At 51.2% G+C, this 26,652-nt stretch overlaps 1 protein-coding gene across 4 annotated transcripts in view; it reads right to left on the bottom strand.

Moving 5' to 3' along the window:
• FGFR2 (fibroblast growth factor receptor 2) overlaps nucleotides 1-26,652 on the bottom strand; it is a 101,627-nt gene that overhangs the window by 61,601 nt on the left and 13,374 nt on the right. For 3 of the 4 annotated variants that reach the window (XM_080822351.1, XM_080822352.1, XM_080822354.1), the window contains exons 3-5: nucleotides 12,084-12,350; nucleotides 11,095-11,172; nucleotides 706-875 (exon numbers count right to left, since the gene is read on the bottom strand). In XM_080822351.1, the coding sequence (XP_080678477.1) occupies nucleotides 706-875; nucleotides 11,095-11,172; nucleotides 12,084-12,350 (515 nt within the window). The remainder of the gene's footprint in view (nucleotides 1-705; nucleotides 876-11,094; nucleotides 11,173-12,083; nucleotides 12,351-26,652) is intronic. The other variant, XM_080822353.1, reaches the window with a different exon arrangement.

Raw genomic sequence — 26,652 nt, 5'->3', positions numbered from 1 at the left:
ATGCTCATCCCCATCGCTGACTGGATGCACAAGAGCTTGAACAGGCATCTACACACCTCTTTAGGGAGATGGCTGTCAAGGTCCCCCTCCCCTGGTGTGAGGAGACTACACTTCACCACGCTCTGTGATGGGCTCTCCAGAGCCTGGCAGGCAGAGGACAGAGATCCCCTGTCACCACGGAAGCATCCCGTCTGCATACGCACTATTTCATACCCAGCGTCTAGGCCAAGTCCATCCAGACTCACACATCCCGCTCAAACAGGGCAAGGATACTCACGCTTCTCCGATTCTGCTTCAGCTTCAGTTTTACGGACTATAAAGCATATAGAAAACAGACTCCACTTTCTACCCTTCTGTTATTAAACTCTTCTCGCATAAACAACAATGCAAATGGGGGCTATGCTTTTAAAGTACACTCGAGTCCAGGAAAACGGTTTTAAAATATCCACCGTGAGGGGCGCCTGGGTGGCTCAGTCGGTTAAGCGTCTGCCTTCGGCTCAGGTCATGATCCACACGGGTCCTGGGATAGAGCCCCGCACTGGGCTCCCTCTTCAGTGGGGAGCCTGCTTCTCCCTCTCCCACTCCCCCTGTTTAGGTTCCCTCTCCCGCTCGCTCTCTCTCTCTCTGTCAAATAAATAAAATCTTAAAAAAAAGAGAGAGAGATTGATAAAAACTTAAGAAACAGAGCATTTTGAAAATTTCTACCTTATAGCCTCCGATGCGATGTTCCTGCTTAAACTCCTTGCCGTTCTTCAGCCAGCGCATCGTTGGTGTCGGATTCCCCCCAGCTGGACAGCGGAACTTGACAGTGTTGGCTGCGGGGACAGCATGAAGTCGCTTTTCCATCTTTTCTGTGTTGGTCCAGTACGGAGCTCCTGGGGTGGAAAACAAGGTTACAGTGTACAGAGAAGGAGAGCTTCGTTTCCATAACAGGGAAGATAATGTTACTTTGCATGTGAGCGAGCTGACATGCTCAAAAATCTTCGGGTAATATTTACATTAGGAAAAAAATTTTCTGGAGTCTAGCAGATGGCCTCGCAGAAGTCCCTAGAGAGAGACTGCTTGGTAGTTTGTGTCTCTTAACAGGGGGAAGTATCTGAGGTACCTTCTCGTCCTTGTTCCCAGTCCCAGAGTATAAATTCACAGCGAATCATGTTTTCAAATGCGACTTTACGTAGACAGTGTCAACACACTGAGTCCTCCAAAATGAGGACTCCAAAATGTATCCTCCAAAATGTATCCTTTTAGATCACCACACCTAGCAAGCGATCGCATACACACACAAGGTGTGCTCGAAGCCACGTCAACTTAGCCACTGGAGCTGTAAGGGACAATCAATAATAGAATTTACCATCCTAAGATGAGAAATCATGCAGGAAGGCATCATTAATTTCCCAGGACTTTATATGACAAACCAAAAAGCCCTATCACTAACTAACGTTTTAATTTTTTTTTAAATGAGTAATGATGTTTCAGTGGTTGTGAATGCCATAATTCTACCACCGTCTCTAAACAGGAACATCTTAACAGGAGGCTATCGATTACATGTTCTATGAAGGTGAGCCCTCTAAATGACCTGCAAAGTCATGGATACAAGTGATTCTTTAAACTCACAAGATAACTTTTTAAATTCCCAAACGAAGGACATTTTATCTAAGTAAGAACCACAGCATGGACCCAGAATACCACCGTAAATTCTTCATGCCTGCCAACAGTCAGCACTGCTGACTGAGGGCTTCTTATTTGCCAAACAGAGCTCTAAAAACTCTTATTACATGTTTAGCATATTAATCCTGACACCAATCTGATAAGAAAGGCGTTATTATAATCCTTGTGCACAGACAGGGAAACTGAGGCACAGAGTGGTGCAGGCAGGTTTGAGCCAAGGCACTCTGATTCCAGAGCCCACTGTCTTTGCCCCTACTCTCCAAGGCTGGTAAGAACCAGCTTCTCCAAGGGATCAGAATCCATACTTCCAACCACTCTGATGTTCAAGACCGGAGGCCAGGACAGCCAGCCCTTGCCAGAGGCATGCTGCCTTCTCAATGACGGCCCAAAAGTTCCACTGAAATCTCATACAGCTATTCAACTTTTCACGTGTGTGTTTCTGTCTTAGCAAACTGGTAGCCAAAATTTCCCTAAAGCATCCATCAACAGGGGGCCTTGCACATTCTAGAACATTCTAGAACACTGAAATGCTAGAAGCCTGATTCATAACGTGTTTACTGCTGATGAGGGTCAGCCTGAGCAGCAGCACACACATTTCACAAACCAGAGACAAACGGGTCCAGGCAGGGGTTTTGTCTCTGATGCGGATTTACAAGTCTCCTCTATTCTGTGGACGGCACAGCCTGCTCCCGGGAGGCGGTCACAATCCCCTTCCCTTAACAGCCAGACTCCCATGGCAGAATGAGGAATTGGAAAAAGTGCATTCAAAACACCTACCCCTGTTTGCCTCACCCTTGCTCTTAAAACCTGACTATAAAAGGTGGAGCTGAGATTTCTTAACAAGGGCATGCTGAATCTTCTTTATCCTTGTTTATCTAAGCATCAGCGTCGATGTGGATGGTGTCTACACGATGCCAAGACCGTGCAGGCAAGGCAGAGCCGAGGTGGTCGGTCCTGCGTGCCAGAGAAAAGAAAGGCCCGAGCAGGGGCAGGGGGAGAGCCAAGGGAATAACGACGGGGCTGCGCGCATTCCTCTCGAAACCAGTTGTATTGCAATGAGTAGGCAACTTGGTAGCCATTTGGCTTTGGGTGTCAAATGCCCATAAACACACCCATTCTTTTGAGGGCTCACCAGGGACTACTTGATTGCTATTCATCACAAGACTCCCAGGGCCTGGCATCTACTGGAACAATTTCAATAATCTTTCATTTTAAAAGCTTCTACTTAGAAAAATCCATCCACAGCCACAGCCACTAAAAAGAAACCATTAAGAGCACAAAATAAATAATGAGCTTTGTCACGACACAAAGACTTTTATAAATCTGACCTAAATGAAAAGCATACCTCATGCTGTCAGGTGTCCATACTCGTGTCATTTGTTTAAGTAAACACAATGGCCTATTCATATGAATTAGCTAAATATTAATGTAGTAACTCTTTGAGATAGCATCAATTAGGGCTGAGCTGGTCCTCTGGAATGTCTTTTCTTTTTCATATAAAAGGAACCAACAGATATGTGCTTCCATGAGGCAGGATTTTTATGTTCCCTAAAATGCTAAAAAGTAGGATTTAGGGGAAGGACCTGGGAACGTTGCTGCGTTCCCCTCTCACGGAGCAAAGCTGTCCGGGAGGCAAGAGCCCACACAGGGATCGCCCCAGACCACATGAGCCCGTACGGGCCTGGCCTGTGGCAACAGCACCCTGGCAGCCAGCACCTTTGTCTTGGCACCTAAGGAATGATTTAAGGACAAGAGTGCAAAGAATTTTGCTGGAATTTCTGGCAGGAAGCCACTTCCCTGGGGTAAAATTTCAATCGTTAAAACTGCACCTATAAAATCTGCTCGTGCAAAAGAAACGCACGGCCACGAAGCAGGGTAGGGGCACCCGGCTTGTCACCTGAAGTCACAGAGATGCCAGGTGGGCGGGGCCCTGTAAAATCTAATCAACCGAGTAGAAACCCATCACCTACATGGCTCGGGCTTGAAACCTCCATCGGCAACACTCTTTTCCCAAATGCCTGAAAACCGTGACTTGACGGAAAAGCCGTCCAGCCAAGTTTTCCGGGTTCTCTGTGGGGGCAGTGCTGGGCCACCCCAACGCTCTGCCCAGTCCCACTCACATCACACAGGACAACACGCTTCTGTGACAAGGCTTTCCTCTAAGATTTGGAGCTCACGCATTTTTTTAACGAGCATGATGCTGGAGGGGAGGAATTATTATTTTATAATGGTTCCTCCTGAAATAAACCAGTTTTATGCGGAGCCTGAAGAACGTGGAAGGTCTAGAAAAATACTGAGACTGTAGAATTAGCCCTCACTGTGCTTCCTTCGTCAGCGGCCTCGTGCCCTCTGCGAACTTTGTATTCGATGTTTCCTGCCATTTTTGCAGTCTGGAAATGCTAGCCACCTCCGCCCGCCCCCCCCCCAACACCCCCCCCCCAAGAACAACAATGCGGCTGGTGAGAGACCAGGACCAGGCTCCTCTTTGCAAACCATGGCTGGTGAACAGTGTTAGCTCTCATTTGCAGAAGGAACTCACTGAACAAATTAACAGTTTACAAAAGCGAGATGGCCCCTGCATGTAGTAGGTGTTCAGTGCAAACATTTCCTCAACAACTTTATAAAAGATGAAACTTGCCAGCCAAGGCTATGTCACGTTTCAAAGAAGTCTCTGGGCATCCATAAGTGGATCCTCCCTGGCATAACCTTAGGGATGCAGGAGTGAGTTTAAAGTCAATCCATAGAAAAGGAATGGTGATATAAATCTCTGATGGCACAGAGAAACAAATTCTACTAAATCAGAGGTAAATAAGTTGACCTATAGGACAGGTGGGTCCCTTCTGCTCTGACATTCTCAGATCTTCTGATGTAACATGTAGCAAAAGAATGATGCTCTCTTAGTCACGAAATACGAACAATGAGCTTAAAGGAAGACTAAAACCCATGGAAAAAAATAATAAAGGAATCAAGGCTTGGCATTCCATCAAGGAATATGATACCTATACTCAGTATCATTTTCCACCCTGAAACAGTTATTGTATATTAGTGAAAATGCTAATAGAATTTTACTTTAATAGGGCAGTATCCTCTTAAGATGTGCTGGTTAAACAGAGATGTAGAATCCCACAGAAACTTCCTTCAAGGTTCCTTCAACCTACCACCTCCATCCCACACTGAAGATCCATCATATCCCTTCGCTGGGCCTCCTCTCTGTCATTTACGTGTTTCCAGCACCAGGATGGCTCCATTGTGAAATATATCCCCTTCAGTGTCTGCTGACCAGTCAGAGTACAGCACCTGGAGGGTCCAGCCTGAGTCCTCTTCAGCGCATGGAGTAGGCACTCAAACGTTTATTGAATGGACTGACAGATGGATGGATGGACGGATGGACTGACAGACACATGGATAAATGTACAAGATGGACAACTGCTAAAAGCTTGAGCTATAAAATGAAGGAGCTGAACTGAATGTTCTGGTAAGGTCCCTCCCCGTCCCAACATTCTGTGCAGGTATTCTAGGCAGATATCGATCGTGTCGACACAGAGTAGGATTAGAGGGTTTCTTTTGACCGTGCCATTGAAAACATGGGCTGCTCCCAAAGAAGCCCTTACATGCCCCAGTATGTATGCCAACATGGACATCTACGGTTTATGGTCTCCTCTCTTTCTGAAATCAAAAAGAGAACACAGTCCAGCAGTTTAAAGGAAAAATATGGAGTCATATTACCACTGTACCAATAGACCTCGGTGACCATTTGGTCCAACGGCAGACCTGATCAATGTCACCCAGAAAGGTCAAGTGATCCGATCTACGTTGCACGGCCAAGGCCGGGGCTGGGGCAAGACCCAGGCCTCCAGCTCCCTGGGCAATGCTCTTTCAACCCCTCCAGGCTGCCCTTTGAACTCTCCCATGGTAATTAAGTCAAAAGTTCAAGATTTATGTGAGCTGTGGACGCTGATGACTGCCAACTGTATTTTTATTGATGCAAAAATAAAAAAACACAGCCTGTTTCAGCTCCTAGATTAAGTCTCACAAACTCCCTAAAGCCCCACTAAGGCCTCTGTCTTAAGTCTATAATTAGGGCCTTTAAAAATATCACTAATCAGGACATTTGAATGCTTTGACCCTGACTGGGGTGGGGGTGGGAGGATGTCTCTGAGCTCCAACCCCGTCCTCCCAGTAGACCGAGGTTCATCTGTTTTCAGTTTTGAATAAACTCGGAGAAAACAAATATAACAAAATACAGAGACATAAGTGAGCACATGGTTATGGGGCCGGCGGGCTTTATTTGAGAATCTCATTAAAAACAACAACTTGCTGACCAGTGAGGCGTTTGATAAGAAACACATTAAAACGAGCCAGGCAAGTGACCCTCCTTTGAAATGCCTGAGTCTACTGGGAGACCAGCTGCCCCATGGGAGTTCCTAGGATCTGCCTTCAAAAGAAAACCCTCCACTTACTGGTTGTGCTGGTTGACCACAGGGGAGGCCAAGAAAGAGATAATTCAACCCAACCTTCCGAAACAGAACACCATCCCTGGCTTTTGTGATAAAACACCCAAACCAATTTAGGGTGAGGTTTTCATTATGAAAGAATGTCAAAAAATTCAGGAAGGCTGTGTGCTCTGGGTATTATTATTATTATTACTATTATTTTCAATTCCTGGAAACTGTAACACAACATGTACCAACTTAGATATAATCTCTACCAAGTAAAAATCTCAGTTAGACCAAAGGTGACGGTGAACTGTTAATTATCAGCAGGCTAACCACAAAAGGAGTAAGAAATCTCAGGCCAAGTTCCTTCATTTTCCCTGGCTAGTTCCAAAAACACTGCCTTTCTCCCTGACACAGAGTATGAGTACCTGCAGGTCTCAACAGGAATGAAACCAAAATAGGAAACTGCCTTGTCGGGGCGCCTGGGTGGCTCAGTGGGTTAAGCCTCTGCCTTCGGCTCAGGTCATGATCTCAGGGTCCTGGGATCGAGTCCCCCATCGGGCTCTCTGCTCAATGGGGAGCCTGCTTCCCACCCCCACCTGCCTCTCTATCTACTTGTGATCTCTGTCTGTCAAATAAATAAATAAAGTCTTTAAAAAAGAAAAGAAAAGAAAGAAAGAAAGAAAGAAAGAAAGAAAGAAAGAAAGAAAGAAAGAAAGAAAGAAAATTGCCTTGTGTCTCTCTGCACTCAAGAGAAAAAAACCACTCCAGGAGCAAAAATCTTGATAGAGCTGCCTCGCTATCAATTCTCTCTAGTTCAGCAGTTAACCTGAACTTTGTCAATCATGATCTTCCCGAGAACTAAGTCTCTAGCTCTTCAGAAACATTAATCACTTAAACACCCGCTTGAGGTAATAAAAATCACTCGAGAAAAAAAAAATGGACATGCACGTCTACTTATTAGCTGCCAGATAACCCATTAAGATACCTGCACCTAGGGGAGGCAAGGACTAATTAAGTTATGCTTTCCCTGCTGAAGTAGAAACTCTGAACCTTTCAAAGCCCTCAACCTGGATCCATTTCAAAAATCAGCATTTGAAATTGCAACTTTCAGAGCGAGAAAGTCTGTTTCACTACAGGGCATACGTAAGCAGCATTATTTCTGGCAGCCAAGCTTGTAATGACATCACAGGATTGCTCCGCTCAGGGAAACGTCTAGGGATGGTAAAGTGTGAGGTCATCAGCTAGTCAGCTGCTAAAATATGACCTGAGAGTGCCCTTCCCATCTGTGCTGGAAGGACTTGACTTAAAAGGCAAGAGAAAAGTCAGGTCAACCAGATCAGCCCATTGCAGGGATTTTCAAAGCGTGCGCAACAGGATGCGAATAAATACTGGATTTTAAAAAGGGTCGTATGGTCGGTAAGTTTGGAAAACCCTGGGAAAAGCCAAAATTAAACAGATGTTTTATCACTGAATGCTGCAGAGTTTGTATTATGCTTACGGATGAACACTGTAAGTCTCTGAGAAAGGGTCATAGGAGGAGGTATTTTTCAAATTCATTTCAAAATACAACTCCTTGGCACAGAATTATTCTGGACTAGGGTTCCAAAGGGATATATTTTTGGGAAACACCAGCTTATTCTCTTAAGGCACAGACCAGACCTGAGCATTACCACTTGTAACGAGACCTGTAAAAGATCTATGTGAGGACTGTAATTTCACAAACTATTCCCTGAACATCCCAGCTAGTCCTTGCCTCCCAAAGTGGTCTAGCAGGAAAGGCGGGTCTGAGACACGATGCGATACCGCCCATGATGCCAGAAAACAGGACACATGAACTTTCAAGATCAAGCCACTCAATCTGCTTGTGTAAGCAAGGAAATCTCTACAGGGAAGCCCACTTTTGAGCTGAGCTGGGTCTTGTATGATGCTGTGAGAGTTAAGGTTAACCTAAATATTGCAAAACATCCCTATAAAAAAATCAGACCTACTTTCACGGCCAAAATTCAACAATCCTGCCTTAATTTTGAACTTATTTTTGCCATTGTACCTGACTACCATGCTTTTTGTACTCCATACAAAAGTTAAGAACTCCACCAGGCAGATAAGCTCGCCTTCTTACAGCTAGCCACCCAAATAAGATAAACAAAAACCTAGCATACCAGCAGAGGGAATGACCTGCAATATATTTTTCAAGCCATTGGCTGCAGAACAACTACCAACCCCAAAAAAGGGAGAGGGAAAAAAAAAAAAAAAATCTCTGAGACAAGCCCAGAAATGTGACTGTCAGCACAGGGTCCGAGAACATCATTTGTTAACTTCACTGAAGAGGAACTTTCAAACACACCCCAGTGGCATTTCCAGACGATCAGAAGGCACCAGAGGAATCAATCTGGACACACGGGTGTTTTCCAGGTGGCTGAAAATGCATGGAATTCGGTGCTTCGACAATTTTCCCTATTAATCAGGTCAGGCATTTGACACTGGAGGTGGCAAAAAATTGTTTTAATGGCAACATCCCCTTCCCCGCCTTGCCAATTACCCTGGCCATGGCATTCCTCTGTCCACACAGGCCACAGCTGCTTAATCTCTGCTGCCCCAGGCTGCACCTGTGAATCAGACCAGCCTAATCACACTAACAGATGGCAGAGGCCAAGTAGCCAGCTAAGAACTGCTATCACTTTAAATCGCATCTAATGTTTCACAGGCACCAAACAGAGGCAGTTCCCGACAGCACTATCTCCCTGGTACAGCTAACACCAGCCCTTAATCACTGCACAGCACCCATCGCGGGGCAGACTTGGTGTCATTCGAGAGCTAATTACAAAGAAGCCTGGTCCCAGGGTGAAGGCATGGCGTCCCTTAAGTGCGCTCCACTCCCTGGCCCGTCTGCACAGGCACCGGGCAGCTGGAACTAGTGTTCAGGAGGAAAGCCTGGAGCGCCAAGGCAGGTAATCCTTCCCAATCGTCAGAAAGAGGGTCGGTTCAGTCTGTCTACTTGTTACGTAACCTATACCTTGCTGTTACATTGTACTGCGTCCAATCCGCCATCAGACTTGGTTCAGCGGGACAGTGCAGCTGGCAGTCATGCTAACACAACCCAGCTGCCGCCGGTGTCGATATCCCACGAGTGGGTCCCACTTGGGGCCACAAACGACACTGCATCCCCTTCATCACCCTGGGGACTGGGAGAGGGGCACTGTGACTCAACATGCAACCGGTCTACAAGTAAATGGCAGTTTTGCCTTTTGCTCGCTGAATCATTAACTTCCAATCAATAACACGGGAATAATACCTTTCTCTACCTTGGGTGTGGTGGGGGCGGGGGGTGGGGGGGAATGCTCTGCCTGAGCCAGCAACCAGCACAGAATATGCCCAAAGCAGGACCTCCAAAGCAGGGTCTTTTGTATCCCCCCTGTAGAGCCAAAGAACTAATAATAGGGAATGAGTGATGTCTTCTGATGTACCAGAGTTTAATTATTAAATGGTAATAATAACTTTGTTAAAGGGTTGGTACAAATCACAGCAGAAGACAGTTTCACTCACCCACTGTTTTATAAACAAGAGCTCTAACGGCAAACTCCTGCTCAAGGCACATCGACACGTGGGAATCCCTAAGTCAGAGCTTACCGTTCTTCATGGGACAGGAGAATCACTCCAGGAGTTTCTAATTCAGTGTGTTTGGGGTGGGGCCTTGCCACTTTCATTTCTGGTAAGTTGTTAGAGATGACGCTGATGTTAGTGGTCCAGGCCCTAAGCCTTTTTCGAAACAGTGAAAACTATAGACCAAAATATCTTCCTTTTGCGTAAGCTGCGACAAGACTCAGGGACAAGTGCAATTCCCCGCTTAACACCTTCTCCCGGGTCCCTAACAGCTTCAATTTTCTCGTCTTCCCTGAAACAGCCCTGGGCCTCTTTTAATAACTGTCTTATTATTTAGGCCTTGTTTAAATTTATTAAACTGACGAAAATCCTTTTGGAAAAATGTAGAATATAACACCCGAGGGAAGAATGCCAGGGACCCGTCTAAAATCACTCTGGGAACACGCAAGCCATATTATCGGAAAGACAACGAAGGCTCTATTTTACCTTCTTTCTTGAACAAACCCACACACTCTTCTGAGCGCTGTACAAATACAAACTCAAATACAAACAAAATCCTCGTTAACCGCAATGAACACTGTGGCTCTTCCCGATTTACAGTTGAAGAAACTGAGGCACAGAAGTAAATTACTTGCTCAAGTGACAGAAGTAGAGAGGCCACGTGCTTCTACACCAAGGCCGCCCACATGTCACTACTGAGCATTAACTGCCTTCACAAAGCAAACGGCACCTGCTGGTCCCCGTCTCTATCACCGTCTGCAGAGCAAGGCACGCTACTTCCCTTATTTCCGCTCGGTACGCAGTGATGTTTAAAAAGGCCCTGGTTTCCCAACCTCAGCCCTACTGACATTCTGGACCAGATCCCTCTTTGTCATGGGTGGTCCAGGACACCGCAGCAGTCCCCTGGCTTCCATCCACTGGATGCCACTGGCATCCCTCCTCCCCCTGTTGAGACAACCAAACTCTGCCCAGTGTCCCCGGGGAAGGGAGGAGGAGGAGGAGAAGCCCCCCCAGTGGAGAACCCCCCGAGTTAAGCCCCGCACGGTCAAAGGACACCAGAAGATGGGATTCGGTTCTACTCAGGTGACGTCTCCATATGGTGAGAAACCAAAGAGGAAAAGAAATTCAAGGAAAGGAAAATCGTGACGGCTTTCCAGAGAGAGCGGCTTTCTGACACAGTAAGAAAGGACAAACGGTAGAGAAGGGTGTACAGGAACAATGGTTTATTCTCAGAATCAGAAAGTCGGGAGAGCAGACACAGCAGAGGAAAGGCGAGGGCTGGAGGACAGACACGGCATCCGAAGAACGGACGAGACGACAGGTTAGAGTCCGGACTTCCCACCAGGCTCTGCTCACTCCGGAACCTTCTGAGGCGGCCACTACTTACTCTTGTTGTTACTGTTCTCACTGACAAAATCCTCGGAGCCGTCTGTGTCGTCCTCGTCATCTCCAGATGAGATGGCATCTGTATTCAAAAGAATATAGCCATGGTTGTGTTTGTGCGAAGCAAAAGGCTGTAATCACGTACAACTCGGTCCTTCTAGAGAGGGCCTTCCTCAACCCGGGAGCCCACGCAAAAGTCCGAGACCGTGCTTAGCGAAGATGGTTTTAGTGGCTTAAATGTTCTCTCCGTGATGACAGTTGGTCTGCATTACGATTTGCAAAGCTTTCTGCTTTCACGTTGTTTAAACATGCTGTCAAGCTGGATATATATCGAAGCTAGATTTTTAAGCTTCAAACAGCATTCAAGTCCCCAACAGATTGACTGATTGTGTTGTGATCCGTCCAAAGAGTCTTCCCAACACCACCTTTCAGTTCTCAGGATTCCCTTCAAGAAGGGGATCTGTATTTAGTCCCCAGCCCAACTTAGCCCCTGTGTGGCCTTCCATCCGTTTAGTGACTTCTCAAAGCAAACCTTTAAACTCGGCCACAAAGGGGGTCCGGTCCATGCGGTTCCCCCTAACTGCATGGAGGAAAAATCAAGAAGGAGAGAAGCTCACATTTTAATAAAAGGAATCAGAAATCTTCCACATCAAATTTCAATCCTGGATTCTACATGCCAAGGATGCCAGCAGTATTGGGGGGGGGAGGGGCGGGGAATGGGAGTTGAAGATGTGTTTTTACTTCTACAAGAGCGGACTGTCTTAAAAGGGAAATGTGACTTTGCACACGAGAATCCCGTCATTTTTAACGACCAGCCTCTGTGGTTGAGCTGGTCCCGTGTGAGAACTTCAGAAACAGATCAACAGCAAACTATAAAGCTCTGTGCGTGGCATCCAATTAGCAGCTCCCGCTATGACTTTGCTCATCCAATACAATTTGACCCAGAAAACAGCTACAGAGGAGAGAGAGCGGAGGGCCCACGGGCCAACTCACCTGTGACATTCACCATGAAGTAGACAGCCTCGCTGTCTACCGGCCTAGCCGCCGTGCAAGCATAGAGGCCGGAGTCTCTAGGCGTGGCACCTTTTATCTGCAAGTATTCCCCAGTAAGCACTGTCCTATTGTTGGGCCCCAAGTGTACCCCATCCTTAGTCCAACTGATCGTGGCGGCATCTCTCAACGGACAGCGCAACTCTAGCGACTCCCCGGGCGCGGCCACGTAAACTTCAGGTTGGGAGATTTGGTATTTGGTTGGCGGCTCTGCAGAAAGGTAGGAGAGAGAAGATGGAGACAGATGGGAAGGAGGAAAAGGAGAGAACGTCCAACAAAGGTCAGTGGCGGCCCCGTTTATTCCCAGGAGAGGCCGTTGTTGGTTTGCAAATGGCCCGGGCAGGCATTCGCCTCTGCCCGCGCCCAGGAACCCAGGAGGCAGCCTCGTGTACAGAGCAGACGAAGTGTCCGAGACGGGGACCACGGGAAGCACCCAGCGGAAGCGGCCCCGCTGGGTCTGTGCAAGCTGGAGGGCTGTAAGCACACACCGGAAACCCAGCATGGAACGATATAGTACAAGAAAACTTTTCAGTCGATCGCCAATCCCAAGTCTGCTTGCAACTGTCACACTGTAATTGCAACTGTAATTCTATTCCTGTGGCATTTTTTCATTTGTAGGGATTGTGTTTTATTATTTTTTTCATTCAGTGCAACTGCACAGCTGTGTGTCTATACCTACACACACACAAGTACACATACACATACACACACACACACCCCTGTATTTATTTTTGCTAGACTCTGTTGTCACAAAGCCGAGCTTCTTAAAATGAAATGCCTCAAACTCAAGGGAGACAAATGAGTCCTTCTACAAAACTCTCAGGCTCAGATTGCTTTGCTGGTCTGGAAACCTAATTCTGTGCTGGATAAGCTGGAACACGCTATTTTTCTTCGCACCGAAAAGATCAAAATGCCCCCAGACAGCCGAGAGGTGGTCTCCGTATCGCACTCAAATGGATCTGGAAACGAACCTACTGAGCATCGCACACCCGACCCTCGGACACTGTAGGCCTGGTCCCTCCCTGCCCGCCAGCTCCCCTGACATGTCCTGGGTTCCAGCCCCCTCGGGTCTCTAACTTTATGTCCCTTTAGGGGTCCTTCTTCTTCCCTCACCTCCCCATTTACCCAACTCATGCTTCAAGGCCCAAATCATCCTGTTGGATGTGAGCTTGTCATCCGTCCCCCAGGCCTGGGGTGACAAGGATCTCCCCTCCGTGTTCACCTGCCTGCTTCACCCACTTCTGGGGAAGCACCACGGATCCCATGGCCATGTCCTGTCTTCTGGGGAGACAGTGAGATCTAGATGGAGGGCTCAGGTCTCCCTGCGCGTCCTGCCCTGCCTCCAGGCATACACATGGAAAGGGCCGGTGCTGACCAGGACTGCCGGCACCAGATGTGCAGGGCAAGAGGGGACAGTACAACGTGTGCAAGGAGAGGGGAGACGGAGCCGCAGGCTTATAAGGAGAGCAGCCGGAGCTGCTGGCTGGGACCCACGAGGACCCATGAATGGGCTTTCATCCCTCACAATGGGAACTGTGAATGGTACCCAGAGTCCCAGGCCCAGGAACCCAAACTTCCCAGCTCTGGAATGTCTCCAAATCTGGGCATCACGAGGCAGCTGTTTTGCCCTTCTGAGCGTACTCGGGACAAATCTCCCATGTAACAAGGGAATAAAGTCGCTTCGTGCCTTAGTCCCACTGTCGAAGGAACAGGGAAGACCACGTGCCTCTGCTTCTAGAAATTCTCCACACCGCCACCATCAACAGCCAACATGGGAGGCCCAGGGCTCCCCAAAGGGGCACCTCCAAAAGCGCACATGCCGAGACGGGCCCAGATGCTGAAAAGGATGTGGACATAAAGGGACAACCGCAACAAAATATAAGAAAAAAAAAGTGAAGTTTACTGTGGACAAACATAGCCGGGAACAAGGGCAGAAAACCCCAACTCACAGGCACATTACATTTCCCAAGTAAGTCTGTTTTCCTCATTCAACACCTGCTGAACATGTACCACGGGCCACACTTTAGCCTGGATGCTTGGGAAGCAGTGGGGCACAAGGAAATCCCTGCAACACGGGTGGGACCTTAACTACAGCGGAGGTGACCGACGATAAATAGAAAATCGGCCAAAAATATAAAGTACGGGAGGTGGTCTCAAGGGCCAGGAAGCCCAACCCAGCAAGACAGCAGCACCAGCACGGACAGGGGGGAGGACTCGTCCCAGAGCGGGAGCTGGCAGACTGCAGCCCCCAGGCCAAAGCCAGCCATCGCCCGTTTTTGTAAACATGGTTTTGCTGGCTCGCAGCCACGCTCGTTCCTGAAGTATTGTCTGGGGCCACGGTTGTTACAATGGCAGAGCGGACGAGTCCCAACAGATGCCCTCCGTCCTGCAAAGCCTTGCCCTTTACAAAAAGTTTGCCAAGCCCCGTTGAATGGACTGTTCGAGGAAGGCTTCCCCAGGGAGCGAAGGGCAAAGTGGCTTTTGAAAAATGCCGCTAGGAACGTAGCTGGGAGGTCCTCAGGCCACACTTCCTGAGGCTGGTCAAGTCCTAATGCCGCTGAACTGCAGGACAGAGAAAGACCTTGAACTCTGGAGCCCGGGCAGAAAAGGGAAAGGAGGGAAAGTGTGGGCAAGAGGAGAGGGAAGAGGAGGAGAAAAAGTATCTCAGTTTGGCCCCAAATCTCAGACTCTGCCCCACTTCCAGCAGCCCGGAGTCCCCTCAGGGCCCACAGTGGCCCAAAGGACGGCTGGCCTACCCCTTCCACAGCTGGTCAGAGCAAGGATCAGACGCCCATGGGTTCCCTATAACCGACCAATAATTTCTGAAAAGCACCCGCAACGTTAGAGTGGATTTACATGGGATTAGCCTGGGTCATGAAATCATCAGTATCTATGAGGCCCGCGTGGCCCCCTCCGCACATCACTAAGCATATTCCTCTGAGTCAGAGCTGGTCATCCAGAGACGACTGAGGAGGAGGAGCTGGACCCAAACCACGGTGTTCCCCTCTCTCTTCAGGAGAGATGGGACCCATGCAGCCAGCCTGCCTCTACCCTGGCCCTCAGGTCAGAATTATGTCCCTATTACAGGTAGGCAGGGGGATGCACTCACACGGCTTTACAAAAAAAAAAAAAAAAAAAAAAGATAAGCAAGATACCTCCACTTATGATACAGAAAAATCTCTCCCCTGACCAAGGTAGAGCCAGGATTTCCCTGTTTTTAAAGGAACGCATTTTCACTGAAAATCCTTTGCCTCACCTGAAATACGTAAACCACTAAGTCTCACCAAAACCACAGGGGCCTGGACCATGTGACCAAAGACAAAACCACCTACTGGTTGTAGAAGGGACAGGGCACAGGAGGCCTCAAGGGCAGGGACCGTGTCCTGTCTGGGGCTGGACACACAGGGGCTGCTTGATAAACAGGGGCCGTCCTGCACGAGAAGAGGGTGGAGCCCTGAGGCCCAAGTTCACTCCGTTCCTGCTCATCTCCGCATCCCCGGCCCCTCATCCACTGACGAGCAGAAGGCCCAGATAACACGGTGTCCCCTGGGAGGACCCAGTGAGCCGACAAGCAGGAACCCCATCGTCCCATCTGTAGCTCATTGGGCCCCTGACAGGCACTGCTGCCGCCCTCCTTCAAGGCTGAAGATGCTCACGGTGCCTCGAGCACTGCTCCTGCCAGACGATGCTCGGACCAAACCTGGACTGGCGGATCTCCGCAGGACACAGGACAGTTTTACGCACGGGCTCCCACCTCCACAGAAGATGACTTACACTAAAAGTGGTTTTTCTTTCCAGTAAAACCAGGTCAAAACTGTCACCCAGTCTCCCAGTTAGGTGATAAGCTTCAAGGATAGTAAAATAACTCCCCCAAATACATCACTAATGATGTTCATCCATCAGATGAAGCCACCTGACTCTAAGTCCGACCGTGACTACCACGTGGGAAATTCAGAAAGCACGTGCTCCTCCCTCACCAGAGCGATCTGTTCACACAAAGCTCACCCGGGCTGTGTGAGGCCCAGCAAGACTGGGTGCACACCAGGAGGACTGTGATGGGGGGTGAGCAGGGAGGGAAGGGAGGCCGCACTGGTCCACTGCTCCCAGGAGCAACCCCGCCCACCTGTGGGTTCGGGCATCGGACACCTCGGGACAAGGTGCCAAGGACATGGGTGCTTTGCCCATGTGCTTACCCCAACAGCTGGCTCCGTGGAGGCCACTCTGTCCCCGCCTATCCCCAAGAGGCCACTCCCGGCTGGGTTTCTCCTCTGTGCCCGAATCCTACAGGTGGCCTTCTTGCCCGCGCCGGGCAAACACACCCCCCGAGCGCTCTGCCCACACCTGCACAGGTATCTCCCTCACCCCAGTCCTCGGACACCAGTGACGACGTGGCCGCGAGGCCCCAACAGCTTCCCTGAGGTCGGTCCGCTTCCACGGGCACAGCCGGGGCCTCCCCCCGACTCCAACCGGCGGCTCGGCCCGCTCTCTAACACAGGACGGTCCACACAGGGCAAAGTATTCCCCGCGAGATTGAAACAATACCTTTGGGGCGCCTGAGTGGCTCAGTGGGTTAAGGCCTCTGCCTTTGGCTCGGGTCATGATCTTAGGGTCCTGGGATGGAGCCCCGCATCGGGCTCTCTGCTCAGCAGGGAAGCCTGCTTCTCCCTCTCTCTCTGCCTGCCTCTCTGCCTGCTTGTGATCACTGTCTGTCAAATAAATAAATAAAATCTTAAAAAAAAAAAAAAAAACAATACCTTTTATAGTCATATTAGCATTTCCTGGATTTGGGTTTTTGTTTTGTTTTTCTGGTGCCACAGCTTACTTTTAACCTTTCTTGTGCAGGGCGGGGCTGACATCCCCTTGGAACGCACAGTCCGACGCTGTCCCTCATCTGATCTCCCCAAATCACAACAGGGGAAGGTTCCAGAAGCCACTGTGCTCCACACCAAATATTCTTTCAGGGATATCCCCAGACAGACACAGAACGTCCCCACCTGTCTTTCATAATGTAAGTTCACAAAGAAGTGAGAAAGCGACCAGAGACGCACACTAGTATTGGGCACTGTCGCTGTGACCTAAAACCACTAAGCAGGTAGGCGGGCGAAGTGACGTCCGGGGAGGGCTCACCATGCTGCTTTCTATGACCCGCACGCACACACTGGGCACATGAATTTCAACTTTCTCCCCAGAAGTTCCAAACCCTGAAAAGTGCCAGCGGCAGGAGGTCTCACTGCTTCTCTATAAAGTGACCACTGGGAGGTTAGGAAATGGAAGAGTGGGCACTCCTGCAGTGGTGTTCCCTGAATGCAGTCTGTGTGACCCCCCCGCCGTGGGCCACCCCCCACTCCCCTCAGGAAGGCCTTGTGCCCTCACCCCTGGGGAGCGGAGGGGCCTCATCTGGGCAGAGAAGGAAACTGAGGCAGGGGTCATGAACCCTCGGAGTGACACTGTACTGATGTCACTGGCCGCAGGCCACGGGTGTTGACCTCCGGGTAGACAAGCCGAGGGAAGCAAATCCTGGCTGACTGTGCCCAGCGGCCTGGGGAGGGTGGGGGGACATCCCATGAAAGTCAGCAAAGGGCCGTGACTTACACGCCTTCACCGTGCCTGTTCCTGGTCCCTCGCCAGTGTCACCAGCAGGACTGCCTGGGGACAACCGAAGCAGGGCGGGGCTTTGGAACAGTGAGCTATTTCAGGTAACGCTTGATGTTGCCAAACCATCCATAGCAGCAATTCAGACTGTCACTTTTTATAACATTTGCCTATAAACTTTCCCGTGTGGTTTTTGAAATGGCGCCCAAGTGCAAACAGAGAACAGATGGGAAGCCCGCGTCTCGCCCCGTCCAATCGCTTGCGGAGCGTGGACGACAGATTTAAACTGTTCTGGGCGAACAAAGCGGCTTATGCCAGCAGGACGACAACGTCACACGGCACAGAGTCAGCCTCTGCTGGGGTTTCCTCGGGACGGTGGCTTTTCACGAGCCGAGATGATCACGGCTAAGAAACAGGTACCCCGGCTTCGAGGACGCGGTGGGGTGGCCCCTGGAAGGCAGACCCCGCACTCCTCCCTCTCAGATAGTCAGGGGCACCCAAGCCCCTAACGTATTCCTCCAGAAAGGGTTAAAAAAGGGAGAAAGAGTGAGAACTGGGGAAACAGATCCCCCACTCCCGACCCCCGGGTGTGGACCTGGAGCGGAGGCCTGGCGGGTGGCGGGGTGCGGGGACAAACCCGCGCCCCTCGGCACAGCTCGGGGCTCCCACGGGAACAGTCACACCAGCCCCGGGGGCAGGAGTAGTAAAACAGCCTGGGTTTCCTGGTGCCCTCCCAGATGCGGCACCGCCCCGTACAAGAGAAATAAACATCACCGCCGCGCGGCTGCCAGCGTCTGGACAGAAGCAGCCACAGAACGAAGCTGCAAATGTCACTGCAGTGTCACAGTGCGTGCCACACATGGAAGCAAGTGGCGGCTGATCCCGTCCGTTCCGGTAAGCCTCAACTCGCCCTCCTGGTCTTGGAGACGGCCTGAAGCCGCCACGCCGTGGTCCGGGTACGAAGTTTTAACTGGCCGGTACCCAATTTTCTGTCCACGGGAATGGACTACCAACCCCCTCGTCTCACAGAGGACTCCTGAGCATTTTCACAAGCGGGACTGGAGGGAGTCGGGACAGTGGAAACCTGGGCATCACGGCCCACTTTCCTGTAACCTACAGAGGCTGATGGCTCCAGATCGGCCCGCCTGGCAACGACACTCACCACCCGGAAGACAAAAAGGCACCAGGGTCCCCCCCCCCAGTGACATCAGTAACGACCGCCCCCATGGGCCCTACTACGGGGGCTCTGCAGACACACAGCCGATGAAGACGGCGGCGGCGGCAGACCTTGGCTGTTTGGGCTGAGACATCCTCCAAGCTTCCCCTCTACAAGATCAAACTTGCAGAAGACGAAAAGCCTGACATCAAACGGAGACCTTATAAGGCATGGGTACTACTTGTTCTTTAAGAGGCGGGAGGGAGAGGCAAAGAGGCCGCACGGCACAAAGACGAAAGCTCCCTCCCTCGAGAAATGCTGCCAGCAGGGCAGGAAAACGGGGGACACGCAGAAGTCAAAGCGACGGAACGCAGATACGTAACCAGGCTGAAAGGCTGCGGATTTCTCTTTCCGACCAGTTGTTGGGGTGTCTTACAGACACACGTCAGCACTTAAAACTCCCCTAGTCGGTTCCACGGGGCCCGTAACAACGGCTAATAGCTACCTCTGCCACAGTAGCTCGCCTGTTCCTGAAATTCTGGACTGGCTCACATGCCTCATGATCGGGTGGGATAATGGCATATGGTCCCAATATGGTAACCATTAAAAATTATATATTTAGGCACACCCCTCATATAATTTCGGTCTATCGCTGGGAACCATGGCCAACAGCTTTCCAAGTTTGAAAAGAAATGATGCTGCTGCCCATGAGAAAATCAAACTGGAGAAACCGCCAAGTGCCGAGGAAGGCCCATCTGAGGAGTCGTTACTTAGTCCCCCAAGATTTGGACCCAACGTGGAAATATTCACTCCCTGTCTTACTGTATCTCCTCCTCCTTTTGATCCTGACGTTCCGGGATGTTAACCACCACATTCTCCAAAAGGGAGAGAGGGGGACACCAAAAGGAAGGTTTACTCCCTGGTACGACGTCTGCATCGAACCCTCACGTTCAGGACAGCAGAATTTCCACCGGACCCCCAGGACACAGGCACCAAACAGCCCCCTCTGCCTCAAGTCCCCGGGAGTTCTGCTTGAATGAGAACCTCCAAAGTCAGCCCCCTCTGCTCAAAAAGCGTACCCCTAACAAGCCATTAGATTATCTGAAGCAGAAACCAGCCCCACAAGTTCTGTCGCAGTAGCCCCCAGCCCCGGTCTGGTACACAACGAGGAGTCCATGCTCTTGGCCTCCCGAGCCCCTGCCTTCTGGAAACACACTTGCCAGACACGGGAGGAAGGGGCACTTCTCAAGATCTTCAGGGCTTCCTTAGACGCACTGCTGGTGTCCCTGCCAGTTGACCAAGACTCCCGGGAACTCTCTCCCCACGGGAAGGCTTCGTACTCACTGTATCAGGAAGGGAACTGGGGGGCAGGGGATGGAGCTTCAGTAGGAGGTAAAGGAAGGAAGGAATGATCGGGATTTGCCGGACCTTTATCAACACAATCTTTAAGATCAGGAGTGGCCTTGCAGAGGCGTCGCCTCTAAAATCAACACACCATCTCCAGTTCTGAAAACCTCATCGGCCCCCAAAATGTTTGCAGGCCCCCCCAGTCCTGACTATGGCACAGCCCTCTTCCTCGTATAAAGGGGTTAAGCCACCTTCCTAATCAGATGCTCCTTGGACTCCCACAGCTGGTCCCCGAGGCCCTTCCTGGTGCCCTGGCATTCAGGCTCTGATCCCATCTCGGTCCCCGCCCCAGTGACTCTTCGGAAAAGGACACGCTGGAGACACGAACACACTGAGAACAGACCCAAGTCCCAATCTGCCACTTGAAACCTGTGCGTCCGGAAACAAACCTCTCAGCTTTTGTCATCACTTCCTGTCTCTTCACCTGCAAACCAGGAACAGAATAAAAGCGAGAGCGGGCGGAAAGCATCAAGCTCGGGCCAGCCCTCCGCGGAGACACGAATGGATGCGCCAGCAGGAAGACAGACCTTCCAGCCGAAACTCGGCTCGTCGGCGGCAGCGGACAAAGCACAAGAGAAAGGAAAGCCACCCAACCCGGCGTTCTCAGCACGGAAGGTTGGGGACGTAACACAGCAGAGGGGAGCCTCCTATTCTATTCCGGGCGCCCCTGACACGTGGTTTAGTGTTATTCGTCTATAGTGTCATTCTTTTTTTTTTTTTTTTAAAGATTTTATTTATTTATTTGACAGAGATCACAAGCAGGCAGAGAGGCAGGCAGAGAGAGAGGACGAAGCAGGCTCCCTGCTGAGCAGAGAGCCCGATGTGGGGCTCGATCCCAGGACCCCGGGATCGTGACCTGAGTCGAAGGCAGAGGTTTTAACCCACTGAGCCACCCAGGCGCCCCTATAGTGTCATTCTGTTTTCTGCTTGGGTGCATGTGTGAGTTCCTAACTACAGAGCCCCGTGGTGTTCCTGGCTTCCTGGGACCTCCTCCTCCTTCCACACACGCTGTGTCTGCGAATAGGTGCCGGATCCCACCCCGGCTCTGGGGCTCCCTGCCCTGCCCTCTCTTCCCCTCCATCTCGGCAGCTCCTCCCACCTGCTCCAGGTCAATGCCGCTCCACTCCCTGCTCTCGGGCTCCCATTTCCAGCTGCCCGGCTACAGAGGTGCCACCCAAAACCAGCACCTGCCCTTCCTTGCTGAACGGAATCACCCCAAAACATGACTCAAGTTCCACGTCCGCCCTAAAGCCTGGCTTCTCCCTCCTGCCTCCCATCCAACTGGGCCCCGCAGCGCACCCCGCACCTGCACCCCGCACCTGCACCCCGCACCTGCACCCCGCACCTGCACCCCGGCCAATCCCCTCTGAAATGGCTCTGAAAAGAGAGCAAGGGCAAGACCTCACGTGCAGGTTCACGGCAAGCCCCCTACCTTTTCTCCAGAAGACCTCTACGAGGCCCCCAACCCACCACCACCATCCGCCCTATGATTACCCACCACGGACCACCAGAGCAAGCTTCTGAAAAGCAAATCTGACCCTGACTTAAAAAAAAAAAAAAAAAAAAAAGACCACTCCCCACTCTGACAGGGAAAACCCCAAAGAGCATCACCCACATTAAGGCCTTGGTTGCTCCCGGCCCCAGATCCCTTTCCACCTTCTCCCTCACACCCTAGACTTGTCTGTTCTCATGGGCACTCATTCCTCTACCTGGAAACCCTGTCCCACTGCTCTCCCCAGCAAGCTCCTATTCAGGCTTCAAAGCCCAGCTCAGATATCATCTCTGTGAAAATTCCTGATTCCCATCAACACAGCCCACACTGCTCTCATCTCCAAGGCACTACATACAGCCTCTGTCCGTGCACCTCCTACATGCACAGCCGAGTACAGTCCGCTCCCCCACCCGCCCTCTCCAACTCCCCTTCTTCAAGAGGGGATCAGCATGGGGCTCCTCAGACTTTATTTTGCATAAAGACCACCTGGACAGTTTATTAAAACGCAGCTCCTCGGGGAGTGGGGTCTGAGAATCTGAGTTTCCCACGAGTTCCCAGATCATGGTCTTGCTGCCGGTCCAGAGTCCGCACTGGAAGAACTTCAGCACCAGTGTCCAAGGGTAAGAGTCTGAGACCTGGTTTTGCTGCGATGAACCCACACTGACGTGGGCAGCCCTTCCCACTGACGAGCCTGAGTTCTGGTTTATAGAACAGGAAAAACACCTCCGGGCTAGCCTGCTGCTGGTCAAGGTCACCATGAGGACAAACCAGGACGCTGCCGAGGAAGGCCTTTGTAAACCCTGAAGTGGGGGGCACATCTGAGAAAAAGCGCCCCTTACCCCAGCTCCAGCCAGGGCGGACCTGGGCTCCTACCTGTGGGTTGTAGCTTGATCCTACCTGAGCAGCAGATTTTCTTTTCCCCCAACCACATGGGAACCTCGATTTGCATTCCTCTGACTTTAAGACGGGGTTTTCTGACAAATGCACAGATCTGTCACATTGCATCTATGTAAGTTACCTAAGTGGGGATTTCTGGAATGTTCGTAAATGGAACTAAACGTCCTGCGAGTGTTGTTACCAACACCGATGACACCTGTTTGATGACTTCAGTGAGGGAAGAGGCCTGTGGCTTATTAAAACAGCATCTACTGTTCATCCATCCCACAAATCAGGGGTCCCTGATATTTATATGCAAGGCATAGAAACCCCAGCAGAGTTCCCTTGACAGGATGCCTTATCACAACCCCACAGCATGCCAGAAGTAACCCTGAACACCAAACTCCTGGGGCCCAGGGCCCAACCCATGCCCTGCACACCCCCCAAGCTTGAGGGCCAGGCTACAGCAAGGGGGAAACTGGCCTGCTTTCCAGAGACCATGTCCCACGGCCAGCCTTCCGACTACAGGCCAGAAGCAAGTTTTCAGGGGCCTCAAGTCACCTTTCCATACTTAGTGTTACCGCTGCTCCGGGACCAGATCACCACCCCACGACAGGGACATACTCAAGTGGGTTCATCTGCCCGACAAGCCCCTAAAGGGTCAGATCACATCCAGATCCTCTGAGACATTTCCCCCCAGCCCATCCTGCAGTAAGAACTTTCAGAACCAGGGAAAGAGTGCCCCCAGGGACAAAAGAAAAGGGAAAGGGGGCGGGCTGAGAGTTACTCCTCGAGGGCAAGCCGCCTCCCGCGCTTCAACTCGGGGGCCTTTGCCGCACCAATCGCAAGTTGACTTAAAGGGCCGGACCTCTCTCCTCTCAGCAGGACCCCAGCTCCAACACTTGTTCAGAGTCCGCAGCTGTGTCCCAGGACTGGTCCCCCGCCCCAACCCAGCAGCATCCCGGCCATTTACAAGTGAAGGGACAGCAGCTGGATACTGGGAAACAGATGGCCCTCCTCATTTGAATGGGTTTGATCTAGCAACACAGGCCTCGGCAAGTTCAGGCCAGGCCAGGCCGGGGCAGAAATCACGTTCAGGCTGAAGGCACAGATTCATAGCCTGAGGGGTCTTTAGCGAGCAGCTGGGTAGGAATGACCTCTTGGAGAGGTTTCCTAAAGTCAGAGGGGGGCAGGGAGCCTCTGCGGTGGGTGGGGCACGTCCCCAGCCGGCTTTGCCCCTCAAGACCAAGAAAGGCAGGAGCGGGAAAGGGAGGTCCAAGCCCGGGGCGTGGGGGGGGGGGTGGGGGGGGTGCACTTTTCTCCAGTGATTTACATAGAAAAGGAAATTCTCCCTTGGGTGATCCTGTGCCCCAGGACAGAAACCACATTCATTCAGGAAATTCCAAATTAAGAAAGGTGCCACCGGGGTTAAACCCTAACCTCTCTCCTAGGCTCTAAGCCACGTCTTTGCATAGACAAAAAACCTTCTCGAAAACAAACTCAAGAGATCCTGCTTCTCTAGACAGAGCCCCTTGCAAAACCCACCAGAACATCTCCTCTTGGAAGGGGCTGTGCTGGGTCCCCAAGCATCCTGGCTTGCTGTGGAGGGCATACCTGCCCTGCGGAACGCAAGACTGTGCCCCATCCCACTCCAAGAAAAGGAGGGAGTCTTATGTGAACCCCCAGGTCCTCGGGGGAGGCCCCACCATTGGTGTTCACTACCCAGGCCAGGTACCCCCCGCCTCCCCAGTGGCCTGATAAACAACTACAGCTCTGGAAAAGAGACCGTCGCGGGGGGGAAGCCGAGAGCTCCCCCTGCCCACCCCGTCCACAGGCCCTGCCTTTACGGGTGGGCACCTCTGGGCGACGAGTGAACGCTGACAGAGCCCAGCAGAGGGACCAAGCCCTGAACAGTTTCCAAGGGGCATGGGAAGCCACCTGGCGGTACATCTGGCGGGTACCCGCTAGGACCGATGCAGTGGGTAGCTGCCCACCTCCCTTCGAAGTGCGGCCTGGGAAGCTGCCTCGTCGGGAGTAGCCAGAAAAATCCTCAGCATGGCCCACAGGCCTCCCAGCCCACTTCTCTAGCCTCACACAGGCCCCCGGCCCCTGTCACTGCAGCACCCTGGCCTCCCGCCTCCCTGCGAGGCCGCCAGGCAGCTTCTTCAGAGCACCTGCACCCCGCGAGGGGACGGGCGCCTCACTTCTGTAGCTCTGTGACAAAGGTCCGTGGCTGCCCACTCAACAGCACTTGAGGCTGATTTGGGCTTGAAACGCTATCCTCACGGAGCCTAGGACATAGTAGGGTTTCAAAAACCATACCTGGGGGAACAAAAAGTCGATTGCGCTGCAGTGTGGAGAGCGTGCCAGCGATCGGCTGTCTCTGCCGCGCTCTGCAAGTCGTCACCCCACCAGGGCCTCGAGGCTTAGAGGGAAAGTGCAGGGTCTCCTCGGGCCAACACCTTCTGTCCGGCATAGAGCGCCCCCTTCTCAACACCTGCGACCCCTGGGCGTGCGCTCTGCTGTCGCCACCCAAGCTCGGTGCAGAGCCCGGCAGACTAAACCAGCCCCGATTCACCTCCAGGACCAGCAGCTCTGCTCAGAAATTACTTTTTTTTTTTTTTTAAGATTTTTTATTTATTTATTTGACAGAAATCACAAGTAGGCAGAGAGGCAGGCAGAGAGGGGAGGGGGAAGCAGGCTCCCCGCTGAGCAGAGAGCCCACTAAGCAGAGAGCCCGATGCAGGGCTCGAACCCCAAGACCCTGGGATCATGACCTGAGCCGAAGGCAAGAGGCTTTAACCCACTAAGCCACCCAGGTGCCCCAGAAATTACTTTTAACCACCCAAAATGAACTTTGCTTGCAAAATGCTCTACTCCCCAGCCTTTTCCTCCCCTTGGGGTGCCCCTCCTAGCCAAGAGGCTGCATAGGTATTGTTCCTTCTGACCTTTCGTTCTTTAATATTTTTTTTCTTCCCCACTATTTTTTTTTTTCTTCCCTGGTCTCTGACATCATAAGGGCCAGGTATTTGTCATTTCTATGGCATCTGTCATTGCCATGACCACGGGCGGCAGGAGCCCCGGGTACACTGGTCTGTGCGGGTGGGTCTTGACCCCACGGAAAATCAGACACGCTGAGGAAAAGCTTGACATGCTATCGGAGTGACAACCAACAAGGCAAACATTTCGTAGTGCCAGAGCAAACTGCCAGAAAATGGGCAAATACCAGGCCAGCCTGCCCTACCTGCCTAAACACCTGCCAGGTGACTTAGCCTGGTCACTAACTGGGACTCACAGCATCTCCCTACTGAGCAGAAGGGTTAGCTCCTTACTAATCCGCTACATACCGCCAAAGGCCATTCTAGAAGAATCACAAAGGGGTAATTCTTGGAGTGGTTTTATTGCCCGTGACTTTTCTTCATACAGCTTTAGGAAAATGGGTGTGGATATGTGGGGAAGAGACAGAATCACCCAGCAGCATCCTTACGTGTTTAAGAGTCCAATGACAGATTTAGGAAAGAACGAGGGGCCAGCACAGTATTCCACAAAATACCCTCCCACTCAGGAAAGAGAAGGAATCAACTGATAAATCTTTGTCATACCAAAAAATTCACCCAAACGCCTGGGCCAACGCTAACTGGAGGAATGCTAACTTGGAGGAAACATTTCATCTCCAAGAGTCTCAGCCAAGAGTCTCCTCCATAAAATGGGACAACGCGTAATACCTGGGCTCAGCTGGGTTGTTAAGATTAGAGATGGCAGGAGAGTAGAACCGGAGGAAGGTGGTCATAAGGGACAAACGTCCCGTTGTACATAAACAAGGACTAGGCATGTAACGCACGGTAAGATGGCTACAATTACTACAGCTGTGTCGTGTATGTGACCATTGTTGAGGGAATAGATCCTAAGAGCTCTCGTGATAAGGAAAACCATACATATATATTTATATTTATATTTGCATCTATAGGAGATAATGGATATTAAAGTTA

Source organism: Martes martes, assembly GCF_963455335.1.
Source record: "Martes martes genome assembly, chromosome: 14".
In the NCBI taxonomy this organism is placed as follows: domain Eukaryota; kingdom Metazoa; phylum Chordata; class Mammalia; order Carnivora; family Mustelidae; genus Martes; species Martes martes.
Note: the sequence above shows the minus strand (reverse complement) of the source record. Positions and strands in the feature narration are given on the sequence as shown.